General features: G+C 36.1%; 4 protein-coding genes across 4 annotated transcripts; all 4 read left to right on the forward strand.

The window, feature by feature from the left end:
- Positions 1 to 1,827: 1,827 nt before the first annotated feature.
- Positions 1,828 to 4,237, forward strand: LOC149616017 (cytochrome P450 4C1-like). The gene is made up of 8 exons (XM_089856125.1): positions 1,828 to 1,936; positions 2,004 to 2,073; positions 2,135 to 2,261; positions 2,593 to 2,778; positions 2,846 to 3,078; positions 3,130 to 3,155; positions 3,663 to 3,842; positions 4,071 to 4,237. The coding sequence occupies exons 1-8, from the start codon at positions 1,828 to 1,830 to the stop codon at positions 4,235 to 4,237; spliced, it is 1,098 nt and encodes a 365-aa protein (XP_089712251.1).
- Positions 4,238 to 4,918: 681 nt separating this feature from the next.
- LOC149616018 (cytochrome P450 4c3-like) lies at positions 4,919 to 8,095 on the forward strand. The gene is made up of 9 exons (XM_089856080.1): positions 4,919 to 5,210; positions 5,602 to 5,714; positions 6,110 to 6,195; positions 6,269 to 6,459; positions 6,524 to 6,593; positions 6,657 to 6,783; positions 7,437 to 7,622; positions 7,690 to 7,860; positions 7,923 to 8,095. The coding sequence occupies exons 1-9, from the start codon at positions 4,985 to 4,987 to the stop codon at positions 8,037 to 8,039; spliced, it is 1,287 nt and encodes a 428-aa protein (XP_089712206.1). The 5' UTR covers positions 4,919 to 4,984; the 3' UTR covers positions 8,040 to 8,095.
- A 420-nt stretch (positions 8,096 to 8,515) lies between these two features.
- On the forward strand, positions 8,516 to 9,799 carry LOC149616019 (cytochrome P450 4V2-like). Its single transcript, XM_089856126.1, has 3 exons — positions 8,516 to 8,519; positions 8,743 to 8,922; positions 9,034 to 9,799. The coding sequence occupies exons 1-3, from the start codon at positions 8,516 to 8,518 to the stop codon at positions 9,198 to 9,200; spliced, it is 351 nt and encodes a 116-aa protein (XP_089712252.1). The 3' UTR covers positions 9,201 to 9,799.
- A 3,680-nt stretch (positions 9,800 to 13,479) lies between these two features.
- On the forward strand, positions 13,480 to 16,138 carry LOC149616020 (cytochrome P450 4C1-like). Its single transcript, XM_089856127.1, has 11 exons — positions 13,480 to 13,723; positions 14,105 to 14,217; positions 14,292 to 14,377; positions 14,438 to 14,628; positions 14,690 to 14,759; positions 14,817 to 14,943; positions 14,997 to 15,188; positions 15,253 to 15,423; positions 15,509 to 15,544; positions 15,602 to 15,812; positions 15,870 to 16,138. Exons 1-11 carry the CDS (start codon positions 13,480 to 13,482, stop codon positions 16,052 to 16,054), a joined length of 1,626 nt encoding a protein of 541 aa, XP_089712253.1. The 3' UTR covers positions 16,055 to 16,138.
- Positions 16,139 to 16,411: the final 273 nt, after the last annotated feature.

The raw sequence follows: 16,411 nt of genomic DNA on the forward strand, positions 1-16,411 counted from the left end.
AGTTCTCAAGGACATTTACAGTTAGATAAAATTTAAATCTACGAGTTTTTGTAAATACAGCTTCTTCATTAATTACTCTATGGAATTCCGTCTGCAAAATAAGTAGAAAATTTTTTTTATATGAACAGTACGTAATCATAATATTCTTAATGCTTTTGAAATGGAGCAGTAAAACGGATGTGCTACATCTGCCAAATATAGGCCTAACCTTGCCTAACAGTAGGCGTGTGATTCCGATTTGAAAAGTCATTGAACGCCCAATTTTCTACACGGGATAACAGCGCATTTAATACATTACTACCGCTTCGCTTCCACGGTTAAATTTTTCTAGAAGAGCAACGGAAAATATAATTGAACCAGTTAGTAATTTTTAACCATCAATTACGCTTATGATTGTCATGTGTTAAAGATTAAAATCCAGGGCGCAATAGTTAAAAATAGCGACTTCGGATCAGAAGCTCTCGAGTTAACTCGGTGAATGAATTGTTTTGAAAATGACCACTCCAGATTATGATGTTGTTGAAAGATATACTTGGATTTTTATCTGGACTTTAACTGGATTCTTAGGGTTGTATTATGCAACCCGATTTTACAAGCATCGAAAATTCGTTAATGCCTTCAATAAATTACCTGGACCTAAAGGCATTCCTTTGCTTGGAAATGTAATTGAAATGGGATTTAATAATGCCTCACTGTCCGCCAAAATCCACAGTCCAACAGGTTTGTGAATATCTTAAACAATTAGTATGGCCCATGCAGTTTAACCAAAAAATAAAGTAAAATATATATCAGCTACAACAACTAACAAAATTCCAATATCGTCTTAAGAAACCCAATATTATTGAAATATCTAATACTACTACAATACCAAATATTTATCCCTAGCTCGTGCTAAATTTATTGAATTAAAATTAATCTTTCAACATATGCATGATAAGATCAAGGTGGTAAACTGGCAATCCTTTTTAAGAACTAGGACGTTGTTTGCTTGAGCTCATGTAAATGACTTAAAAAATAGAAATATCTTAATCAATCTTTATAGTCTGTATTTTTGTCCGTTAAAAATTAAATAAGTAAATGCTTTTTATAGTATTTATGGAAATACGGAATGGCCTTTGCGAATTGTATCCTCAAAATTCATTACTTCGCCTATGGTGTTTTGGGGCGCCTGTAGTGTTTTTATTTGGAGCTGAGGTACTAGAGGTATACATAATTTGTTTTTGGAATATTTATTTGGTACACGCAGGTATAGATGTAATTTTAGAAGTAGGAATGGAGAACAGAGTAGTCTGGGCGCGCGTCAAAGTCCCTGACCCCATCCCCCAAGTCAGGGAGGGGGGTATAAATGATGAGGCGGGTCATAGCGACAGAGGTAGAAAGGAATTATGTCTTTTTTTGCCGTTCCCGTCAGCAACGTCATCAAAACGTAGTTTAAGTGATCCAATAACATAAATTAAACTTTTCGTTACGTGCTTCAGGGAGTGGCTCTATACCGGGCTATGAGTCTGACTGAAGTAAATACTAACTGTTCTCCATTCCTGCTTCTAAAAATAAAATCTATCCCTGGTACGTGTTGCAACTTATTTATTTCATGCCTAGCCAATACTATCGAGTAACGTGTCTATTAACAAAGCCAAAGTTTATGATTTATTTAAACCATGGCTAGGAAACGGTTTGATAATAAGGTAGTATTTTTAATCAAAAGAAGTGAGAACATCAATTTTAAAAATAGTATAAAATTTCAGATCTGGAGAAAAATGGCGGACTAGAAGGAAGGTTTTAACACCCACTTTTCACTTCCGAATTTTGCAAGATTTTCTTCCGGTTATGAATGTTCATTCTGCTAATTTAGTCAAAAAGATTCGATCCACTCTGAAGGATGATTGGATTGACGTTGTACCCATATTAGCCAATTGCACTTTGGATGTCATAATTGGTAGAGTTCTGAATGAATTTAAGTCTTATGCATTATTTGAATTTCTTGACAAGATACTTCAATTTAGAAACCGCAATGGGTCTTCGATTGAATTTTCAAGACAACAAAGGGTCGGAGTACTGTAAAGCTATCCATGGGTGAGTGAAGTCCGTATTTTTTCACAATTCAGAATTAAAATGTTTTTCATGAAATTTTTAGAATTAGTTGCGCTATATCATACCGAGAGAACCGAAAGTGGTTATGGAACGACACCCTATTTAGCCTTACCAAAGAAGGCAAACGCTTTAAGGAATATCTAAAAACCATTAATGATTTAACGTTCAAGGTATGATTTTTCATTTACCTTCAACATAAGTTTATAATATATGTTCCATAAGTATGACGCTACCTATAATTCGTAAGGCTAGAGACTTACTGAGAGCTAGACAGACGAGAATTGACTATACACTCGGTTAATTTTGCAGTCCATCTAATCCTATTTAGTCTGTACTAAGCCTTTGACAGCGTCTCACCAGGTAGAATCTATGACCTACCTCACTCACTTCATGACAAGCTCCAGTTTGTAACCAGTGACAAACTTATGGAACATATCTTATGAACTTATGATATCACAAATAGAAGGTCAATTCTGTTAAAGTATATCTGCATGGTCAAAGGTTATCAAAGAAAAGATGGGTTTATTGAAGAGATCTTTACCATTCAATGAGAACACGAAAATTGACACAATGATTCAGACGAAGAAGCGAATGGCCTTCTTGGATGTTTTGCTTGAAAAGCATCAAGAGGACCCTGAATTTACCGAAAAGGATATTATTGACGAAGTTAATAATTTCACGTTCGCCGTAGGAACAGTCACATTAGTATAATGTATGTTGTTGCGTTAATTTAATGTAATTTAATTCCAAATAGGGCCACGATACAACAGCTACCAGTTTAACCTGGACATTATATCTTCTTGGTTTACATCCCGAGGTTCAAGAAAAGCTGTATAATGAAGTCATCGATGTTTATGGAGACGGTGATAGCGACGTGACGATGGATCAAATTCGTGATCTAAAATACATAGACATGGTCTTAAAGGTATGTCATTCTTCAGTCATATTTACTAGTTTTATTAAGTATCTTGCCGTTAAATTTCCATTGCAATTTTAGGAAAGCCAACGTGTATATCCTGCAGTTCCGGGGATTGCCAGATTGGCCGAAGAAAATATCAAAGTTGGTAAGCGTATTTAATTTTTGTTTGCTAATGCCAGGGATAAATTTAATTTTAGAAGTAGGAATGGAGAACAGAGTAATGTGGGCGCGCGCCAAAGTCCCGGACCCCTTCCCCGGGAGGGGGGTATGAAAGAAGAGGCGGATCATACCGACATAGGTGAAAAGGAATTACGTATTTTTCGCCAATAAGATAATTTAAACTTTTCGTTACGTGTTGGAGGGAGGGGCTCTATACTAGGCTATGAGCCGGACTGAAGTAAATACTAACCGTTCTCCATTCCTATTTCTAAAATTAAACCTATCGCTGCTAGTGCTAAACGGAATTGGACTAAATGAATGGCATCATTTGCTAAAAAAAGTTTCAAATCACTTCGATTATATTATATTATTATTATTATTTTTATAATAATAAGTTTAGATGAATTTTATGACGTGATTTTGAGCTATATTTGAAGATTTTCAGTTGTTGCTCTTTCTTCATTATTGACTGAATATTTTGCATTTGTTTTAGGAAAATTAACGATTCCTAAAGGTGCAGCCATTGCTGTCAACATTTTCTCGCTGCATAGAGACCCCAAGGTTTACCCCAATCCGGAAGTATTTGACCCTGATAGATTTTCACAAGAAAATTCCAAAGGAAGACATCCGTATGCCTACATTCCATTTTCTGCTGGACCTAGAAACTGCATTGGTATGTTCTGTTGTAAATAAAATCTTTTCATAGCCAAGGCTTAGATCACTGTCAAAACCGAGGCTTAGATCACTGTCAAAATCGGGGCTTAGATCACTGTCAAAACCGGGGCTTAGATCACTGAAAAAACAGAGGCTTAGACCACTGTGAAAAGCGAGGCTTATATCGCTGTCAAAACGCCCTATTTCAAAAAGTAAGACTAATGTTTTCTTGTTTTCATGTTAACAGGACAAAAGTACGCACTTATGGAGATAAAGGTCGTTCTGTCACACTTGATGCGCAATTTTAAGTTGACCTCACTCGATCCACGAGATAAGATATTACTATCACCTCAACTCGTGTTGAGACCGTTGGGTCCCGTTCGAATTAAATTCGAAGCAAGGAATGGTGTTTAAATCAACTATGTTGTTTTCAAGACTAATCTAACGACTTGCAAATACTTGACAACACACTTAATGATTGAAGGAACCAATTTCCCTGCCAATATTTCTATATTCTTAATAACTAAAACACTAGGAAACCGCTTGTAATCAACATATAAAATGTAGCATTGGAAAAATTTAAATAATTAATTGAACTTCCAAGTTATCATTTAACTTTCGTGGCTTTGATCTCGACCAGACATTCTCAAGGACATTAACAGATAGATCAAATTTAAACGTACGAATTTTTGAGTTCGTAAATAGAGCTTCTTCATTAATTATTCTATGGAATTCAGTCTGCAAAATAAGTAGAAAAAATGTTTGTGTGAACAGTACGTGTTCATAATATTCTTAATGCTATTGAATTGGCGCGGTAAAACGGATGTTCTACATCTGCCAAAATATAGGCCTAACAGTAGACGCGTGATTCCGATTTGAAAAGTCATTGAACGCTCCATTTTCCACACTGCACATCTAATACAGTTATACTACTGCTTTGCTCTTTGCTTTGCGCCCACATTTATTAAACTATAGTTAAATTTTGTAAAAGAATAACGGAAAATAGAATTGATCCAGTTAGTAATTTTTAACCATCAATCTACGTTTATGTTTGTCATGCGTTAAAGATTAAAATATACGGCGCAATAGTTAAAATAGCGACTTCGGATCAAAAGCCCTCGAGTTAACTCACGAAGTTCGGTGAATAGATTTTTTTTGAAAATGACCACTCCCCATTATGATGTTGTTGAAAGATATACTTGGATTTTTATCTGGACTTTAACTGGATTCTTAGGGCTATATTACGCAACCCGATTTTACAAGCATCGAAAATTCGTTAATGCCTTTAATAAATTACCTGGACCTAAAGGCATTCCTTTGCTTGGAAATGTAATTGAAATGGGATTTAATAATGCCTCACTGTCCGCCAAGATCCACAGTCCAACAAGTTTGTGAATATTTTAAACTTTATTGGTAGCACAATTAGTATGGCCCATACTGTTTAACCCAAAAAAAAGTAAAAATTTATATTTATCAGCTGAACAACTAACGAAATTAAAATATTGTTTTAACAAACCCAATATTATTGAAATAACTAGCGCTACTACAATACCAAGTATTTATCCCTAGCTCGTGCTAAATTTATTGAATTAAAATGAATCTTTCAACACATGCATGATAAGATCAAGGTGGTAAACTGGCAATCCTTTCTAACTACTAGGACATTGTTTGCGCGAGCTCATATAAATGACTTAAAAAATTGAAATAGAATAATCAATCTTTATAGCCTGTACTTTTTTTGTCCGTTAAAAATTTAATTAAGTAAATGATTTTTATAGTATTTATGGAAATACGGAATGGCCTTTGCGAATTGAACATTCAAAATTCATTACTTCGCCTATGGTTTTTTTGGGAGCCTGTAGTGTTTTTATTCGGAGCTGAGGTACTAGAGGTAAACATAATTTGTTTTAGGAATATTTATTTGGTACGCGCAGGTGCATATGTAATTTTAGAAGCAGGAATGGAGAACAGAGTAAGCTGGGCGCGCGTTAAAGTCCCGGACCCCCTTCCCCCAGACCGGGGGGAGGGGTATGAATGAAGAGGCGGGTCAAAGCGACAGAGGTAAAAAGGAATAACGTATATATCGCCGTCCCCATCAGCAACGTCATCAAAACGTAGTTTAAGTGAGCCAATAAGATAATTTAAAATTTTCGTTACGTGTTGGAGGGAGGGGCTCTATACCGGGCTATGAGTCTGACTGAAGTAAATACTAACCGTTCTCCGTTCCTACTTCTAAAATTAAATCTATCCCTGGTACGAGTTATAAATTATTTATTTCATGTCTAGCCAATACTATCGAGTAACGTGTCTATTAACAAAACCAAAGCATATGATTTATTTAAACCATGGCTGGGAAACGGTTTGTTAATAAGGTAGCATTTTTAATCAAAAGAAGTTATAGTACATCGTGAGGACATTAATTTTAAAAATAGTATAAAATTTCAGATCGGGAGAAAAATGGCGAACCAGAAGGAAGCTTCTAACACCCACATTTCACTTCCGAATTTTGCGAGATTTTCTTCCGGTTATGAATGTTCATTCTGCTAATTTAGTTAAAAAGATTCGATCCACTCTGAAGCATGATTGGATTGATGTTGTACCCATATTAGCCAATTGCACGTGGGATGTCATAATTGGTAAAGTTCTGAATTTAAATCATTTAACATTACTAGAATTGCTTTACAAGATACTTCAATTTAGAAACTGCAATGGGTCTTCGATTGAGTTTTCAAGACAACACTGGATCGGATTACTGTAAAGCTATCCATGGGTGAGTGAAATATCTCTTTTTTTAACAAATTTGGAATTAAAATGTTTTTCATGACATTTTTAGAATTACTTCCGCTTTATCATACCGAGATAACCGAAAGTGGTTATGGAACGACACCCTATTTAGCCTTACCAAAGAAGGCAAACGCTTTAAGGAATATCTAAACACCATTAATGATTTGACGTTCAAGGTATGATTTTTCATTTAACTTTACCATAAGTATATAGAGTAATGTCAGTTCTACGTATGCAAACGTCATACCCTTCTATCTCTTAGCTCAGGGTCATCCCTCCTACCAGGCGTGTACAGTATCCCCTCTTACAAAAGCGCGCCTAGAGGGAGGGATACACCATCTACTCCCCTCTCTACCGACACTACTCTATAAGATGTTTTCCATAAGAATGACACTATCTATACTTCGTAAGGCTAGAGACTTACTGAGAGCTAGACAAGCGAGAATTGATTGGCTACACTCGGTTAATTTTACAGTCCTTCTAACCCTATTTAGTCTGTACTAAGCCTTTGACAGCGCCCAGTAACCAGGCGTCGCTTTACCTCGAATCTATGACCTCCCTCACTTCAAAATTACAAGCTCCAGTTTGTAACCAGTGACAAACTTATGGAAAATATCTTATGAACATATGTTATCACAAATAGATAGTTTTCACACATGGAGAATTCATATCATTTACACCAGGAGGCCGGGCTACCTGGAGGACAAAAACCCGTCTGCTTTTGTCCTCCAGGTAGCCTGGCCTCCAGAAGTAAATGGTATGAATCCTCCATGTGTGAAAACTATCTATAGCACGTCAATTCTGTTAATGTATATCTGCATGGTTAAAGGTTATCAAAGAAAAGAAGGGTTTATGGAAGAAATCTTTACCATTGAATGAGAACACGGAAATTGACACAATGATTCAGACGAAGAAGCGAATGGCCTTCTTGGATGTTTTGCTTGAAAAGCATCAAGAGGACCCTGAATTTACCGAAAAAGATATTATTGATGAAGTCAATACTTTCATGCTCGCCGTAAGAACAGTCACATTTGTTTAATGTATGTTGTTGCGTTAATTTAATGTAATTTAATTCAAACTAGGGCCACGATACAACAGCTACCAGTTTAACCTGGACATTATACCTTCTTGGTTTACATCCCGATGTTCAAGAAAAGCTGTATAATGAAGTCAACGATGTTTATGGAGACGATGATAGCGACGTCACGATGGATCAAATTCGTGATCTTAAATACATGGACATTGTTTTAAAGGTAAGTCATTCTGCAGTCATATTTACTTGTACCTTGCCGTTAAATTTCCATTGCAATTTAAGGAAAGCCAACGTGTATATCCTGCAGTTACGGGGATTGCCAGATTGGCCGAAAAAAATATCAAAGTTGGCAAGTCTATTAAATTTTTGTTTGCAAATGCTGAACTGAACTGGACTTAATGAATAGTATCACTTTGCTAAAATGGTTTCGAATCAATTACTCGTGTTCGATTATGTTATACTATAGCTGTTACCCGCGGCGTCGCTCGTGTGTAATAAGAACTTCCATCAAAATTACATAAAGAACGGGTAGATTTTACTGATGACAAATATTTTTGTAGCACCCTAGGACCGAAGGCACTAGGCGTTGCCCGTCAGCCCATCGGGACATATTTTATTACTTTTCATGCGGACATTATTCCATAAAGACCGTTTTTTAAATTTCTAGTCCCCATTTGAAAAGATGGCAACAAATCGAACCCGAAAGACCATTCAGTCCGTCTATAGGTTAAAGGAAACCATTGTACTAAATATTTGTGAAATCAGTTGAAACTCGCGGACTTTGTTGCATAGAGAAGATTTTTTACATTTCTGGACGCCATTTATTAAGATGGCGCCGGATTGCAAAAATCTTTCTTAGTACTCGCCTACCACTTATGAGTAACGTTCCTGCAAATTTTGAGCCTTCTAGGGCAAGCTGTTTGGGCTTGTCAGTCAGTCTGTCAGTAAGTCAGTCAGGACATAAATTTATATAGATTAATTTTCTTTTCATAATGATAAATAAGTTTAGATGAATTTTATGACGCGATTTTGAGCTATAATTAAAGATTTTCAGATATTGCTCTTCCTTCATTATCGACTAAATATTTTTCAAATATTTTAGGTAAATTAACGATTCCTAAAGGTTCTGCCATTTTTGTCAACATTTTCTCGCTGCATAAAGACCCCAAGGTTTACCCCAATCCTGAAATATTTGACCCTGAGAGATTTTCACCCGAAAATTCCAAAGGAAGACATCCGTATGCCTACATTCCATTTTCGGCTGGACCTAGAAACTGCATTGGTACGTTCAGGCTTGGCCTCATTTTCATATAGCTTAGATCACTGTCAATTTGGTCAAATCACTGTACTTCAGTAAGACTAATCACTAATGCTATCTTTTTTATGTTAACAGGACAAAAGTTCGCTCTGATAGAAATGAAGGTCATTCTGTCACACGTGTTGCGCAATTTTAAATTGACCTCTCTCGACCAACGAGACAAAATACTGCTTTCAACTCAATTGGTGTTGAGACCGTTTGGACCCGTCCGGATTAAATTCGTAGCAAGGAGGAATAGTTAAATTAATCTAGCAAATTTTAGTCAGGGATAGATTTAATTTTAGAAGTAGGAATGGAGAACGATTAGTATTTACTTCAGTCCGGCTCATAGCCCAGTATAGAGCCCCTCCCTCCAACACGTAACGAAAAGTTTAAATTATCTTATTGGTTCACTAAACTACGTTTTGATGACTTTGCTGACGGCGACGGCGAAAAATACGAAATTCCTTTTTACCTCTGTTGCCATGACCCGCTTCTTCTTTCATACAACTCCGTCCCGTGGTAGGGGGTCCAAGACTTTGACGCGCGCCCACATTACTCTGTTCTCCATTCCTACTTCTAAAATTAGATCTATCCCTGGTTTGCTCAAATTCCGTAATAAATAGTGACAAACAAAAACCTTTCTCATATATGCACAAAATAATATATTATATTGGTAAAATAAAGGGTATTGCAACGTGTAACATTATAATACAATAGTTCCTAACGACATTTGTGGCGAAGCTTAATCTTTTTAATTATATTTAGATGACGCATGTGTCCCCGAATAATTTATTCAATATCCCAAGGTAAAAACGAAAAATTTGTCGCTAATTAATATTAACGAGGGAGAAAGTGTATGTTTGTCTCTAAAAAAAATTAATGTCCGTAAAAGCATGCAGTTACTGCACCCCTGGCGTTTTTCAATAACATCACGTTTTCTGACTAGAACAAGTTTCATAACATCTTGAAAAACCGAACTTATTTAGCCATTAGATAGAAAAACGAGGTGTATGACCCGAAGGTAGATATATACGGTTCTAGAAGATATACTAGTATAATTAACATAACTATACAGGGTGTTTCTGAAAGGTTTGTAAGAAATAAGGGATAGATTTAATTTTAGAAGTAGGAATGGAGAACAGAGTAATCTGGGCGCGCGTCAAAGTCCCGGACCCCCTTCTACGAGACGGGGGGTATGAAAGAAGAGGCGGGTCATAGCGACAGAGGTAAAAAGGAATTACGTATTTTTCGCTGTCCCCGTCAGCAATGTCATCAAAACGTAATTTAAGTGAGCTAATATGATAATTTAAACTTTTCGTCACGTGTTGGAAGGAGGGGCTCTATACTAGGCTATGAGTCGGACTGAAGAAAATACTAACCGTTCTCCATTCCTTCTTCTAAAATTAAATTTATCCCTGATTATACAGAGTGTTGCTGAAAGGTTTGTAAGAAAATATTAAAGTTGTTTGTTTTTATGGGCGATTTTGAGTCGAAAATTTTCAATGACATTTTGTCATCCGGGTCATCGCTTTCAAGGTAAGATTGGAAGGAGTGTTTTACGGGTAACCTCTTAAATTTAATTAGTATTATCCTAATTAAATTATAGGGGTCATCCGTAAAACACTCCAATCTTAACTTGTTTAAGGTGACCCAGGCTGGAAAATGTCATTGAACATTTTAAACTCAAAATCATCTAAAAGAACACACACTAATTTCTTACAGAACTTTCAGAAACACCCTGTAAATACCAGGTAAAGTTCATTACCTAGAAGTAATCAAGGTTTTCCTTATTCTTTTTACCTCTCCGTGTGACGTAGTCCAGGAGAGGTTCTGTAACGGCCGTGTCTGTGTGTCTGTCTGTCTGTTGTTACACCCACGTGACCGCGTTCGCAGTTTGCGTATCGGAGCAAACGTGTTCGCCATTTCCGAACTGCTTTCACAGTCACGGAAATGGCTCCTCTACTTGAGTTCTCACACCATCATCTTCTGGTCTTTGTTCATCCCACACGGACACTAGTCTGTTCTTACTGGCTTCTAATCACCACCATCTTCTGATCTTCGTCCATTCCACTTGGACACCAGTCTGTACATATTGGCTTCTAACACCACCATCCACTGGTCTTCCGTCTATTCCACATAGACACCAATCTGTATCATTGGCTTCTACTCCATTATCATTTGGTTTTAGGATATACGCGGCGATCAGCTAGGGTTACGAGAAACGTCTAGCCTCCCTAAGGTGGGATCGACCACCGAAGGTTTTCGCAATTGCGCTTTTTCCTTACTATTATAATGGAAACGAATCGTATATATACCCCAAAATTTGAAGAAAGCGGGAAGAGGGGTACCCTTCACTTTAAACGTCAATATTAGCAAAGTTTGAGAAGATAATAGGTATAACTTTATTTTAAACTATTTAACTATTATTAATGTTAATTATTGAAGGTTAAAATAATTAAAAATAATTATATTTATTTAAATATTAAAGATAAACCTCTCGTGCAAAGAGAGATTATCACTGCCTCCTGTATCAACCAAGGCCCGTGCATGCGATATATTTCCTTCATTGCCTCCTATATCTACCAAGGCCCGTGCATGCGATGTATTTCCTTCATTGCCTCCTATATCTATCAAGGCCCGTGAATTGTGATATATTTCATTCATTGCCTCCTATATATATAAAGGATGAGGGCAAAAGTGTTTTCATTGGATAATTTTGTTTATATAATCTTCTCGACACGGAGAGGTAATATTTTGGTTTTCCCAACTTGTTTAAGTATATTAAATAGCGATTAATAATCAATGTATTTTTTAATATCGTGAAAAAACTGTTGTTAAGCTTAAAACTTAGCAACTAAATCTTGAAAAAGGTCGAAGTTTATTGGATAACCTAGATTGAAGGAAAGTTTAAGATCATGGCTATATTTTTCTCGATTATCGGTCATTAAAAACAACATCAGGATGTATTAACTGAAAAATAAGATTAAGTTTTTGACAGAAAATAATGTTTTATATTGGGTGGTTTTTATATGCTTAGTTTTAACTTAAAATGCTTTTTCTTCTATTTTTTATTAAATCTTGGAAACAGGTCGTAGAGGCCCATGCTACAAATTGATTGCTCAGTTAAGCACTATTTTTAGTTTATCATTAAGGATCAAGAAAAGTAGTATGAGGAATTATGTCACGATTCTAGTAAGATTTATAGCGTGGTTATTTAAATTTTCGCGAAAGGGCAGATATAATTAGGAGGTATTGTAATTCACAAATTGTTTTTTTTGTGCATTGCAAGTTTTAAAATTCTTGTTTTTTATTTTAAATGGATATATTTTCTCATGGCTTTTCAAGGGTTGGTTAATGCATTCTTGTTCTAAAGACAGCAGATTTAATAAACTCAAAGCGAAATAGTCGGTTGATAATCGCTAAAAAGGTTGATAATCGGTAAAGTTTTGTTGATAGTCGTTAAAAAAGTGGTTGATATCGGTAAACAAACGGTCGATATCTGTAAAAAAGCGGTCGATGTCGGTAAAAAAGCGGTCGATATCGGTAAAAAGCAGTCGGTATCGGTAAACAAGCGGTCGATATCGGTAAACAAGCGGTCGATATCGGTAAACAAGCGGTCGATATCGGTAAACAAGCGGTCGATTTCGGTAAAAAAGCGATCGATTTCGGTAAAAAGGCGGCGGATTTCTGTAAAAAAGCGGTCGATATCGGTAAAAAGCAGTTGATATCTGTAAAAATCTTCAATATCGGTAAAAAGCAGCTGATATCTGTAAAAATCTTCAATATCGGTAAAAAGCAGTCGATATCGGTAAAAATCGTTCAATATCGGTAAAATTTAGTTAATAATCGTTAAAAAAGCGGTCGATATCGGTTTTATTGGGATAAATAATCGGTTAAAATCGGTATCGATTCCAGTAAAATTCGACATCGACATCAGTTAATTATCGATATCGTCCATCACTAGCATTTAGTAAATTGAAGTGGCTTGTGAAAAATCCACAAATTTGACTACCCTTATCCAAACTATTTAATTCAGGTAACCATGATAAACTTCGTAGGTGTAATGAAAAACAAATCACGTATGACGCGTGCACTTTAAGCTTCTTTCGTTTGTTCCACGATGAGTATACACTACCTAATAAAACCGGTCCATACATATTACCAAAACGAGCGTAAATGGCCATTACCAGGGGTCGAATTTCACAAATAAGGAATAAAATATTAAAATAAAATTTAAATAATAAACAAGCTCTTCATACTGTATTTCTTACCCTACATAAAAGAGTTTAAATATATATATTTTTTTCAACCAACGCGGTTCACCACCAAAATAGCCCTAGGTCCTAGATTAAGCGGATATATTTTATATTTTGACGGCCAAGTTTTCCTCATTGAGATATATTTGAAGAGAAATTCTTAAAGACCATAGTCCGAGGCCAGTGTCTCTAGTAAATCTGTTCAATAATATTGTAGAGAGAGGTTTTAAATCTTTATTGAGCGCTTAGTGTTAATAGCAAATGCGTAAAAGTTTGCATTATTATGGTGGAAATATTAGAGATACCAATTCAAGACTTGGGGAGAAGTAACGCTTCCGGAAAATCGCTGTGGATGTTTTTGACGGTTCTTTTGGGTTTTTATTTTATTAAAAGATTGTATTATAATTGGCGTTTCGCAAAATTGTTTGATAAAATACCGGGACCCAAACCGTTTCCTTTCATTGGGAATATTAGAGAGACTGGGTTTTGTGGATCTGCAACATCGAAAAAAGTGCATCCTTCAACTGGTAATTTTACGTTTTTCATAATGCTTTGTTTACCTTAACATGCAGTTCATAAGATATGGTCCATAAGTTTGTCACTGGTTACTGAGGGCTTGTCATGAAGTGACGTAGGCCAAAGATTCTCGTAAAGCGATGCCTAGTGCGGCTCTGTCAAAAACTTAGTACAGACTAAATAGGAAGATGGAAGTTCTGCAAAATTAACCGAGTGTAGGACTTCAATTCTCGCTTGTAGTTCTCGAACTAGATCTCAATAAGTCTCTAGCATTACGAAATATAGGAAGTGTCATACTTATGGAACATACCTTAAAACTTATCGAATAGTACAATTCATTGTTAAGAATTAACTATCGTACAAAGTTAAATTAATAATTATGATTTTTCTAGCATCATTGATATTAAGACACGCAATATGCAATATTTTCCACGAAGAACGAATATTCCGTGTTTGGTTCGCAGGCAAACCTATTGTGTTCCTGTACGGAGCTGAAACAGTTGAAGTAATTAAAACAAAACCTTAATTTAGTCTTTTAGCACGTCTATGTCCTAAATCAGGCTACTATTCTCATATCAGCCTTTACTGACAAGTAATGTATCAATTAACAAGAGCAAATTTTACAAAATTATCGAACCGTGGCTTGGCAAAGGTTTACTTCTAAGGTAAGTAATTTACAGGTTTACAACATTCTACCAGTTAATGTTTGCTTCAACCTTTTCAAGAGAAGGAGAACAATGGCGGCTCAGGCGCAAGTTTCTAACGCCAGCTTTTCACTTCCGAATTCTTCAAGATTTTCTTCCGGTTATGAACAACCATTCCAGGAACTTGGTTAGAAAAATTGCTTTACAGATTGGTCAACCCTGGATTGATGTTGTGCCTTTGTTGACCAATTGCACGCTTGACATTATCAGTGGTATGATTGTTAGTTTCTCTCTTGTACAACATAAACTCTGATGGATATTAAAAACATTTAGAAACTGCGATGGGATTCCAATTGAACAGCCAAGATAATAATAACATAGATTATGCCCAAGCTGTCCACGAGTAAGTTAGGTGTTCATTATTCGAAGGTCAAAGGTTAACTGTTCTTAAAAAAACTAGCGCAACGAGGCTGATATCTTTTCGCAACTCAAGACCATGGCTATGGATTGACTCAATATACAATTGTACCAAAGAAGGCATTCGCTTTAATGAGTGTGTTCAAATCATAAATGGTTTGACCTACAAGGTTTGTTTATTTCAACAATTTTCAAATTACTAGATATAAAGAATGTATTATAGGTCATCAAAGAGAAAAAAGATGTTCTGCAACCAATGAAAAATAAAAGTGCTGCACAACAACCGAATTCTGATTCGTTACTTGAACCCAAAAAGAAAAGAGCCTTTCTGGATTTGCTACTTGAGAAACATTTTGAGGACTTAGATTTTACCGAAAAGGACATGGCTGACGAAGTCAATACATTCATGTTTGGGGTAAGTCTTGGATAGTTCGTCAAGTATGACAAGCCATACATACTCTACAACATTTCCCATGCAGGGACACGACACCACGGCGACAAGTCTCACTTGGATTCTGTACCTTCTTGGTCTACACCCTGAGATTCAAGACAAAGTCTTCAACGAGATATTTTTGGTTTTCGGAGAGAGTGATTGCGATGTCACCCAGCATGAAATACGTGATTTGAAGTACTTGGATATGGTCATCAAGGTAATTAAGCACCTTCTAACAATACAGTCTTCAGTAAAACTCAAGTAATAGTAATTATAATCCTAGTTAATTACTTTTGCTTTAGGAATCACAGAGGATATATCCACCAGTACCTGGATTTGCCAGAGAAGCCGAAGAAAATCTTAAAATTGGTAAATATAAACTTTTCCAATTATAGGTCCATAACGTTTCTGACTCTGTATCTTTAGGAAAGTTCATAATACCAGAAGGAACCAGCATATACGTTTTCACGTACGCCCTCCATAGAGATCACCATATTTTCCCCAATCCCGAAGTATTTGATCCTGAAAGGTTTTCCATCGAAAATAGTAATGGACGACATCCTTATGCTTTTCTACCCTTCAGTGCTGGACCAAGAAACTGCATTGGTAAGAAATGCGCTAAAGGACATACTGAATGTCTTACGTAATGAGGTGTTATATCAGGCCAAAAGTTTGCGCTGATGGAGGAAAAAGTGGTCCTGTCTCATGTGTTACGCAACTACAAAGTCATTTCATTGGACCCAAGGGACAAGGTCTTGGCTTCTCAAGAAGTGGTTTTAAGACCAATTGGTAACGTGCGTCTCAGATTTGAGCTAAGAGAAAAAGCGCAGCTGCGAAACCAGTCATAAGAGGTCAAGGATATTCCACTACATTTTATATTGGTAATACTGTAAGTAGGTACTCGTAGAATGTAATCGTAATTATTGTTATGAAACGCTGTTTAAAATTAATTATAAAAAATATTTACACAATTTTATTTGGTTGATTTTTTTTAATTTCTGACAAGGTATTTTTTTTAAACAATATTCCCTAAAAAATTTAAAGCACATCGTACTAAAAAATAGGTCAGAATGTCTATTTTTTAACGCTACTGCGCATTTGACTTTTCGATATTAAAAAATTCATTTCATCCAACGTTTTTACTCGTGCGGGGGAGAATCCCCCCACGCACGAGTATTGCTCCCGGTTTTTCAAGGTCTCTCTCG

The sequence above is a fragment of the Phalangium opilio genome, unplaced genomic scaffold (assembly GCF_054372755.1).
Source record: "Phalangium opilio isolate 3A_F unplaced genomic scaffold, DU_Popi_V2 ptg000217l_1, whole genome shotgun sequence".
Lineage (NCBI taxonomy): Eukaryota > Metazoa > Arthropoda > Arachnida > Opiliones > Phalangiidae > Phalangium > Phalangium opilio.